This window comes from Lingula anatina, chromosome 2, assembly GCF_051362555.1.
Source record: "Lingula anatina isolate TDL-2025a chromosome 2, LinAna3.0, whole genome shotgun sequence".
Lineage (NCBI taxonomy): Eukaryota > Metazoa > Brachiopoda > Lingulata > Lingulida > Lingulidae > Lingula > Lingula anatina.
In genome coordinates, this window is record NC_141768.1 from 39,271,744 (window position 1) to 39,281,950 (window position 10,207).

The following is a 10,207-nucleotide window of genomic DNA, read 5'->3' on the forward strand; positions in this document are numbered from 1 at the left end:
ATCGTCGCTAATTTTCTCTAAGTGCGTCTTGGGACATCGCAAAGCATGACGGTAGTCAACATCCGCCATATTTTGTTCTTTTTGCTGGTTGGGAATAAGGGTAGTATTTTATGGATATTTACTGGCGTTTTTCCATTTTAAGAACAACCTGACATTTGGGCCATGGCTGGGTAAGCGATAGGGGACATTTAATCTATCTAATATCGTATTGTTTTGTCACACGTTTAAATGACTGCAGTGGGAGAGCGTGGTTGACACACTCCTTAGTCTTCTTAGTTCGTCCAAATAGTTTTCATCCCGTCCGTTTTCAAGGATTGTCTTAGAAAAGAGGTGTTGGAAAGTTAATCGTTTAGCGTCTCATCATCCATGTATTTCAATGCTAGTGCTTTGACATTATTTGATGAGTTTAACTTCCTGCTAAGCATTTTCTTTTAATTACAGCGTCGACAATGCTACCAAATACATGGGGATTACCTCCCCGATCAGCATGGTAGAACCCAAGCCATTTGATATAGAATTGAGCAAGAAGTTAGAAGATACACTTAAGCCATATGGTGTATTTGAAAGTGAGGAAGAATTAGCACACCGGTAAGTGTCCAAACATTATTTAAAAAGCGAAAGGATGGGAAGTTTTTGTGAATTAGAAACGTATTTGATAGAAATTCTTGATTTTAAAAAGTGTCATCTAAATACATGAAATTTTTAAAAATATATAGACAATATTTTTGTTTTTGAGACTTTTAGTAAATACTGATATTGTTGAAGTATTTATCAACCATCTTTTCAAGAGAGATGCATTGGGTTCCTTGAAGGATTCCTTTGCCAATAAAATGTACTATTTGGACTTTTTTCATTAGAAATAGAACATTTTGTAAAAAAGGCTGGCTAAAATGGCAGAGTTGATTTTGAGTGGTCTACAATCCCGTACCGTTGTTTTGGTTTAAATGTTTTTTTTTTATGGAATTATGTGCCCCTAATTACAGTTTTTCATTAAACAAAGGTATTATTTTGCTTGATCAGCGATAAAATCTGAAGTAAGACTTTTCAGAAAAATTGCAGGCAGAGTTTCTGAGTACCAAAAGATTTATCTATTACCCGAAAGAATGTATGTAAGGCAGTAAATATGGAGTTTTGGGCGAAGGGTGACAATATCCTTAAATCATGTATTAATACAGTAGTATACACTACAGTATTTATTTTGCTTTTAGAATTGAAGTACTCAGTAAAATAAATAACCTTGTAAGGCAATGGATTCATCAAGTGAGTTTGGAAAAGGTGAGTCTCATCATATCTCTGGTCTTTTGTTATAATTTCTGGCTTAAAAAATATGGTTTAATGTTTGAGCAATCAGAACATATTTCTCCTCTGCAGCTTTGTTTATCCACTCAGCTCAGAGTTCATCAGCCAGCAGAGTTAATGAAAGTTTACATTTGTTTCCAGGTGCAGTTTCGTACTCATTACTTTGGTATAATAATGTGATATCTTGATATAGTGAAATAGTTTGATAATAACTTTAAATAAAGAAAGGAGAAGAGAGAAAAATGCACTTTACCATCTCAAACTTAAAATGATTGTAGATGTGATATTAGTTTTTAATAAATGTCTTTTCAGAACATGCCTGAGAGTGTTGCGGCTACTGTTGGTGGAAAGATTTTTACATTTGGTTCCTATAGACTAGGGGTACACACTAAAGGTAATGTCAATATATTTGACTTTTGTATGGAATGCATTTGTTTTAATGAAAATGTTAACAAAGAGGCAATTACTACAGTAAGAAAAGGCAGAGACTGAACTGAAATTGTTTATTTTTTTTCATTAATTTTCATGAGCTGTGTATGATGGAATGAGATTTTTATTGTAACAGGGGCTGATATTGACACATTGTGTGTGGCACCAAGACACATTGACAGATCAGATTTCTTCAAGTCTTTTTATGAACTTCTAAAACTGCAACCAGAAGCCAAAGACATGAGGGTAGGTGTGGGATAATTTTATTGACTCTGAATATTTTCATATTATTGTTTCTTTTGATATTTGTTTGTCAACTTGCATTAAAAGACAGACATTCAATGAAAAAATCAATACATTTTATCCAAAAAAAAATTATTCTGTATTTCAAGAAAAAATTGGTTATTTTAGATGTTCACGTTTTGATATGATTTAGACTTTAATTGTACCATTTAATCTAAGTTTGCTTCATCTTGATACTTTTACCTGTAGGCTGTTGAAGAAGCATTTGTACCAGTCATCAAAATGACCTTTGATGGAATAGAAGTAAGTTGTACCACATTAAGAGAGTTTTGAGAAAGCTAACCAAATATCTGATTGTATTTTTTATTTATTTATTTATTTATTTATTTATTTTTTTTTTTGTTAATATTTGTCAGTACATGTTATACTGGGATATATTAACTCTGAGGGAAAAGTTTTGAAAAATGACATGTTAATTATATACAGGTTGACTTTTGAATCACAAAAGTAAAAGAACAAGAATGGTTTAATTAGCAATTATATATTTATGTGTCTTTTTTTGCACTTTCATTAGCTTGACATGTTGTTTGCTCGGCTGGCACTACCATCTGTTCCTGAAGACCAAGACCTGCGAGATGAAACCTTGCTTAAAAACTTAGACCAAAAATGTGTTAGGAGTTTAAATGGTGAGATATCGATGAATTCTATTTTTTTTTCTTTGAGGATAATTTATTAAGTGTGTTGTTATTATTCATTGTAATCCCATGCTATATTTGTGCCAACATCTAACAAATTTTGACAATCTTAACTTCCTACCCTGTGATTGCTGCTTTTATTTAAAAAGTGTACATTATTTTTTCAGGTTGTCGAGTGACAGATGAAATACTTCGACTTGTACCTAATCAGGAAAGCTTTCGTTTGGCTTTAAGAACCATAAAACTCTGGGCAAAGAGTAAGAATCAGACTACTAATTTGTTACAGTTTGATATCTATGTTGAATGATGATTGCTGCAAACAAATCTTATTTGTGATAGTATATGAATGAAAATCCTATCCATAATGCATGAAAATAAGGATTTTGACTATTACTCATACCCTGATGGGATAGTAGATGGATTATTTGTTTAGATTGAGCTAAGTACACACAATTTACAAATATCAGTTGTTAAGAAAAAGTTAATGTGTGTCACTGAATATTGATAATGTTTCAACAGTAGCAGATGAAAATGTGTCAATATAATGTTTTTCATGATTTCAGAGAAGGGGATTTATTCTAATTCTCTGGGCTTCCTTGGAGGTGTGTCATGGGCTATGCTGGTGGCCAGGGCATGTCAGCTCTACCCATGTGCTTCTGCAGCTGTCCTTGTTCACAAATTCTTTCTTGTTTTCTCAAAGTGGTAAGTGTCACTGGCTGGGATACTTAATTTCCTCAGTGAGCATATGCTTTTTCTGAGAAGTATTTATAGGACATATTTATGAAATCTTGATAACTTGCATATGCATACTGGTAGGTTTAATGTGGTAAAAATGTATATGTTTTTTTTCTTTTTGCTATATACGGATATAGGTTGTGTATTTGCAAGCTTAAGCTGGCTTGTTTGTGACTATGTATTTGTACAATTTGAAATTTGTTTTTGAAGGGAGTGGCCAAAACCTGTTTTGTTAAAGCATCCAGATGAACCAAAAACTGGACTTTCCTTTCCTGTATGGGACCCAAGGGTATGTTCAATAACTTGTATGAAATTTTTATTAACAATAATTTTAAAACATTAAAAACTTTTTTATCTGTTTGTTTGTGCTAGATTAACTAAGAATTTGATAAATTGTTTAAAAATGGAATTGGAGGAACGCGGTCTATTGTTTACTTCGTAGTAACACAATAGCCTGTTAATAGATAACTGTAAACACTCAAAACTGATCACTTCATTTCTGTTCAATGAAGGTCAATTTGTCAGACCGCTTCCACCTTATGCCCATCATAACCCCAGCATATCCACAGCAGAATTCCACATTCAATGTCACAGTCTCAACCAGGACCATTATGATGAAAGAATTTGAAGAAGGTAATTGTCCATTTCTTTATTCTCTTCAATTTATTTATTGGGGAGGGGGGGGGGGTATCTTTTTCAAATATTTATATTATTATAGGACTTATTGAGATACATTGATACTTATAAATTTGTCTTTGTGAAGATAGAGTGATTTACTGATTCATGACACTTTGTTACTTTTTTTTTTTAATGTACTGAAAATAGTAGTTATGCTTATGAAATACATAACAGTATGAACTCATGTTTGAAGGATCTTGGTAATGACTTGAAGGTTCAACAGAACATTTTGGTTATTTTGAGGGCATCTGAAATAGACATATGGACTCACTTTCAATTAAAAGCATAATTCGATATGAATGTGTTAAAATCAGTTAATGAGCTCAATTACCTCTTTTATAGGTTTGAATTTAGTGACCTTGATATTTGACAGCAAAGCTGAATGGGGACAGCTATTTGAACCTTCAAACTTCTATCAGAAGTATAAGTAAGTAGCAAAATGGGTTCATTTAATATTTATTGCTGAGAAGAAATGTTATATCAAACCCAAAAAATAATTTTGGATATTATTCTTTCTAATAAATAACTTGGAAAAAGCATTTCATTGAGAGTTAAGTGTTTGATTTATTTGAACAGTTAGATTGTCAAGTACTGAATATATAGGTCTATGTATTTCTCTTTTACAGACATTACCTAGTCCTAATAGCAAAGGCAGGGAATGAAGCACATCACTTAGAATGGTAAATTGAAATCTGTGGTTTAGTTCCATTTTGAAGCAATCACAAATATATGACTAGAAAATCTGATGGCTGTTTTATTTTGAAACATATTTCTTAAGCAAGTGATAGTGATACCATTTAATACTATCAAATGGTGCTGTAATTTATACTAATGATCTGCTGATGATAAGTATAATAATTGTTATTTCTGTCTATAGGTATGGTTTAGTTGAATCAAAGATTCGAATATTAGTTCAAAACCTTGAGAGAAATGCTTATATTGAGATAGCCCATGTCAACCCCAAGTCATTTGGACCTCAGGATGTGGAACGGTATTGATTTTGTTTGAAAGCAAATCAGTTTATTGTTTATTTGTTTTTGGTTTTTAAATTCTGATAGAAAGGCTGTTAGAAAATGGAATAATAATGAGTTGTTTTTTTTACCTTGTTGTTGTTACCATTTTTATGAATTTATACAGATTTTCTGGAAGTCCTTGACAAATATTTTGGTGATCCTGTTAGATCTGAGCAGTAATCTATAGATTGCTCCATGCATTACAGCACCACAAATTCCTTTGAAAATACAAATCTGCTGATAAGCTTACTTTCTGAAATTGCAGAGAAGGAAAATATGTAACCAAGTGGATTATAGGCCTTTTATTTAAAAAGGTAGAAAGTGCCAACGTGAACCTCACATCAGACATTCAGTTTTTCTCTGACACATGTAAGTAGATTGTTTTTTTTTGTTTTTTTTTTTGATAATTATTTTTGCTTATAATCCTGTATGTCATCTGAAATTCAACTTTTTAAACCAGGCCCATTTGATATCACCAGGAAAAATAACATACCAGATATGACAACAGAAGAGTCAATTGATTTCATCTTTATTTTAGTTTAAAACAACTGAACGAATCAAAACTTTCAAATTGATATCATCATTTAAATATTTGATTTTTTTTTCACGCTCATTATGCCACACTCATGAGTCCATGAACTCAAAGTGTAGCATGTGATAATTTGGCTTAGATTTTTAGTTTTTGTTTGTGAGTGGACATAACATATTCATATTTTGTATGTATTTGTAGTATTCCGACAGGCCCACAACATAGGAATGCTAAAAGATGATATGAATTTCGAAATCAAGCATGTCAGACGGTAAGACAGTTTCTATGTTAGACAAAATGAAAAAATGTTCTGAATTGTAAAATTTTTATGGGCATTGATACGAAATACATGATAACTCTTTCTTTAAATTTTAATGCTCAGCATAGTAACATTTGAAACTATTAAGGTTGAAAAAATAATCAAATGGCCAACAACACGATTTGCTATGTAGCATGAACTGAAGTGGAAAGATGTTACATTTTTCCTCAGGAAAGGTCTGGATGAGCATCTACCTCCAGATATCTTGCAGAAAGTGCGGGCCAGAGAAAAAAGTAAAAAGGTCAGTAAATTTTGTAGTAAATTTTTTATAATTTTAACTTACTGGATTAATTAAGTAAAAAGGTCAGTAAATTTTGTAGTAAATTTTTTTATAATTTTAACTTACTGGATTAATTTTAGCATGGTTTTCCTCACTGATTGACTGCCTTTTTTTTATTCAAGGAAGGTCAGAAGTCGGCGTCTAACACACCAACTGGCAAAACAGGGTTGAGGCGAACGAGTTCCGATCATGGCACGGGACTGAGTCACAGTAAATCTGACACTGACTTGATACGCCACAATACCAGTCATACAGTGATTTCAATGGACTCTGATGATGCTCAGGAGGAAATAAGTGCCTACACTGCCAGTACAGGCTCAGGAGCCGGAGATGTTAGTTTAGATGTCAGCGACCTGTCAATGCAATCAGAGCAGGGGGCCAGCAGGGATGGGCCAAGTGCAAATGGGATGGTGGCAAATAGACATGCAGAGGTTTGAATTTCCTTTTTTCAAGTTTGACTCTACTGCAAATAAAATATTTTTTGGTATGAGTAAAATGGTATTTTTTTATTCCCTGTTTTATTCCCTATTGTTTTGAAATGGTTTAATGCAGTCACATTATATCTCCTGATTTATTATTCTAAAATAAGTATACAATGATATGCTACTATTGAGGAAATTTCTACAGAATTGTAAATTGTTAATTAGGTATCCAGTCCTACAATATGTGTAGTGCTTGTGTTTCTATTCAAGGGAGACCATGAATCTGATGATTCCAATCCAGCCATAAACAAGCGTCCACATTCACCAGGGCCACAGAGTAGTCCTTCAAAGAGACCAAATATAGAAGAACAGGTAAAATGGCCTAGATGAAATTAATTAAATAGGATTCTTTATGAAAATTGCAATTTGAAATGTCCAGATTGTTTGTTGTTGTTGAAAAGTATCTGATAATTGTTTAATTTTTTTTGGACTTCAAGAAGATGTTTTTATTTCAGGGTAACGATTCCCCAATGCAGGTAGAATACAAAACCCCTGCTGGCCTGGCTCCAAGAGCAGCAGATAAGCTGGTAAAGTAAACCTTATCATTTGGAACTCTTGAGATATTCTTTTATTGTACAGATGTTCCTACTTTTTATAATTTCTTAGTGAGGATCATTAACATTAGATTTTCTTTAAAAATTCTGATACATTTGGTATGATTTTTAAGTATATGTATTATTCCAGCACATCCACAGGCTCCCCAGCAATGAACTGCCAGATATTGCCAGTCCATCCCCAGTTCCCCTGCCTCCCAGCCAGGTCAACAAGAAGTCCATACAGCTCTCACTGAAACTAAAGTGACGTGTGTGTTTGTGTGTGTGTGCGGGTGTGTTAGAGAACGCAAGGATGAGGGAATTGTGAATACCGTTAGCAGACTCTGTTTCTTAGAGCTACAGAAGAAGCTGGATGACTTATATTACATCACCAGTGCTGCCTAGTGTTTCCAGTTCTGAAGACTGTAAAAAAAAATATACGTATGGACTGAAAGGGCAGGTGGATGACATTGTATGAAGTTATGATAAGATCGTTAAAAACTTTAACATTATAGGTTTGAGTCCAGTGATAGTTTTATACACCATTCCTGTTTTACACTCTCTTGGATTATTTCCTTTTCTGAAACCTGTATGTAGATATTGTTGATTTGATGGAGTCTGTTGGTTCTTGTGTACTGGTTTAGTGTCTAATGATCTGCATCCCAATTTGAATGCATTGGATGACTACAGAGTCAATTGTTTGGTGCTAGCTTTAATGGTGTTTATCTAGCTTCTTCATCTTTTCTTTGGGCTTGCTTAAAATATTTCAGATTTCCTGTGCAGGGATTGATTGAATGTTTACTATTTTATTTTATTTTTTTGTTGCTGCAGCTGTGAATTTCTGGGTTAGGGAACACTGTCAAAAGCATTGATGTGAGCAATGTGTGGACTCCAGCAGTCACCAGCTAGCATTGCTTTAATACTATGGTAGATTTAACAGGATGTATGTAGTAAGATAAGTATCAATGTCATTTTGTATGTCTATAAATTACACACGACTTCTAGGCAAGTCTTGGTGCTCTTAGTCTAAAATTCCCAAAGCTTAGCTTATGAAATGGCTTCTATTCCTCTTCCTTTTTTTTTTTGGCATTGTGGGTATACCTTCTTAACTGATACATCCCTACATCATAAAAAAGAAAAAAGTGTGAACAATGTGATAGAGAGTAGATGTTGATTTCAGGTGTATTACATGGGGTTCAAGGTAAGTCTGGTAGCTACTGGTCAGCAGGTGATTGTTGATGGAAGTCAAAAGTCGAGGTCAACATGGTCGTTGCTTACATGGAGCTGACAATTCATTTACACCATTAGCTAAGCAACTGGAGTGACCGAGGCAGTTGGGAGTTTTTTTACAATTCTGATACGCTTTGGTCATCTATCCCTTGTCTGGAGAGCCTCTTATCATTCCACACCACCATAAGCCTTCATTTTAGCTTTTATCATAGTAGGCTACATTGCAAGATTTTTTTTTATGAAAGAAAGAGTTGACCAACATTACCTATTTACATGAATACCTTAATATTGTTTTAAGTAAGAGATTGAGTAACACGCTGTTTGCAATAGGTGTTGCCATACTGAAGATGCCTCTGTGTGTCATTGTGAAAAATGTAAAAAGTATAAAACACTTTTTCTTATGTCAAGTTAATGGGTACTAGCTCAAAACTTCAAATGACTCCTCAGGAGACAATTCGCCATAAACCCCCCTGTTAAGTTCAGTAGGAGTTACCATTTGGTTGAACAGGCTAATTTCTTATTCGCAGCATCTTAAATGATGGAAAATTGTTTTGAAGGAACAAGAAAAAACTTTAAAAAGGTTTCTACTCTTGAGCTTAAAAAGGTTTCTACTCTTGAGCTGTTCCTTCACATCAGCCCAGCAACAGGGAGATAGGTATTGTAAAAATGTAAAAGCAGGGTTACTTCTTGGTACCCTGTGATCTCCACTACCACAACCCATGTACATACTGGGTGCACAGTGGCAGGTGTACAATGTATGTAATATAAATTGTGTATCATTGATACGTGATTATTGTATTGTATTATATATCAAAACATTTGAAGAAATAAAACTTATTTTAGAAACTTATTTCAGGTGTCTGTCATCTTTCCGAATTGTTTGGTGGATAGGTAAAGGCTGGATTTTTATGGTATAATGTATGAAATTTGAATTTCTCATATGCTCTTAGGGCACTTTCAGAACAGCAGACTAACAGATCCACTGATCAAATATGGCCGACCTACTTGAATGCTTGTTGGGTAATCCATGCAAGAAATCTGTTCAGTGTCTAATTGAGGAATTGAACAGCAAGATTTTAGTGAGTTGCCAGATTTGATTCTTAGATCTGTTAGTCCGCTGTTCTGAATGTGTTCTTACAGCTGATATACTATTCCCTGTGCACTTGTCCTTTTCTCTTTGGTCGCGAGGTTTGTGTTTTTTTTTTTTTTTTTTTTTTTTTGAAAGTAGATGCTATGTTATAAATGAAACCTTTAAACTGATTTAGTAAAGACCAAATTTCAACTTTTTACAAGAGACCAGTTGACAAATCTTTGCAAAATTTCTTGCTGGACAAGTGCAGAATTGGCCAGAAAAATTCGTGGCCCTGGTACAGGGTACAACATTTTTGTGTCTCCAAATTTAAGTTGTGAAAATGGGTGTTTATGAGAAGAGAGTAGTGGAAAATGTACAGGTTCAGCTTGGGAATTTTTGTTTCCAAATTAAACTGAGAAAAATGAGTATTTATAAGAAAAAGATACTGGAAGATATACTGACTGAGCTTTAAGTATTCATCAACAATTGATAGCTAGATTGACCACTTATAATAAGCTGGTTTCTAATGATTAAGTACTACTGTAATTAAATTGAGAAAATGTGAGAGTGTTTATAAAATAAAAGCATTTGCTAATACACAGAGACCTAGTTAAGAATTCAGAAAAGAGCAATGTCCAGTCTTGTAAGCTGATCACTGGTTGTAAAACTC

General features: G+C 33.7%; 1 protein-coding gene across 1 annotated transcript; it reads left to right on the forward strand.

Moving 5' to 3' along the window:
• The first annotated feature begins 10 nt into the window (after nucleotides 1–10).
• Nucleotides 11–9,315, forward strand: LOC106167180 (poly(A) polymerase type 3). Its single transcript, XM_013545902.2, has 21 exons — nucleotides 11–170; nucleotides 442–588; nucleotides 1,209–1,275; nucleotides 1,612–1,693; nucleotides 1,865–1,974; nucleotides 2,221–2,274; nucleotides 2,546–2,657; nucleotides 2,834–2,923; nucleotides 3,230–3,368; nucleotides 3,612–3,690; nucleotides 3,914–4,034; nucleotides 4,422–4,506; nucleotides 4,706–4,759; nucleotides 4,957–5,070; nucleotides 5,358–5,461; nucleotides 5,823–5,892; nucleotides 6,112–6,181; nucleotides 6,343–6,651; nucleotides 6,913–7,014; nucleotides 7,158–7,229; nucleotides 7,387–9,315. Exons 1-21 carry the CDS (start codon nucleotides 163–165, stop codon nucleotides 7,501–7,503), a joined length of 2,106 nt encoding a protein of 701 aa, XP_013401356.2. The 5' UTR covers nucleotides 11–162; the 3' UTR covers nucleotides 7,504–9,315.
• Nucleotides 9,316–10,207: the final 892 nt, after the last annotated feature.

Bases quoted from the DNA above. Each gene is read 5' to 3' on its own strand.
- LOC106167180 (XM_013545902.2), top strand. The intron at 2,658-2,833 runs GTGAGATATCGA...TTATTTTTTCAG, and splicing joins ATGTGTTAGGAGTTTAAATG to GTTGTCGAGTGACAGATGAA. The intron at 3,369-3,611 runs GTAAGTGTCACT...TTGTTTTTGAAG, and splicing joins TTTCTTGTTTTCTCAAAGTG to GGAGTGGCCAAAACCTGTTT.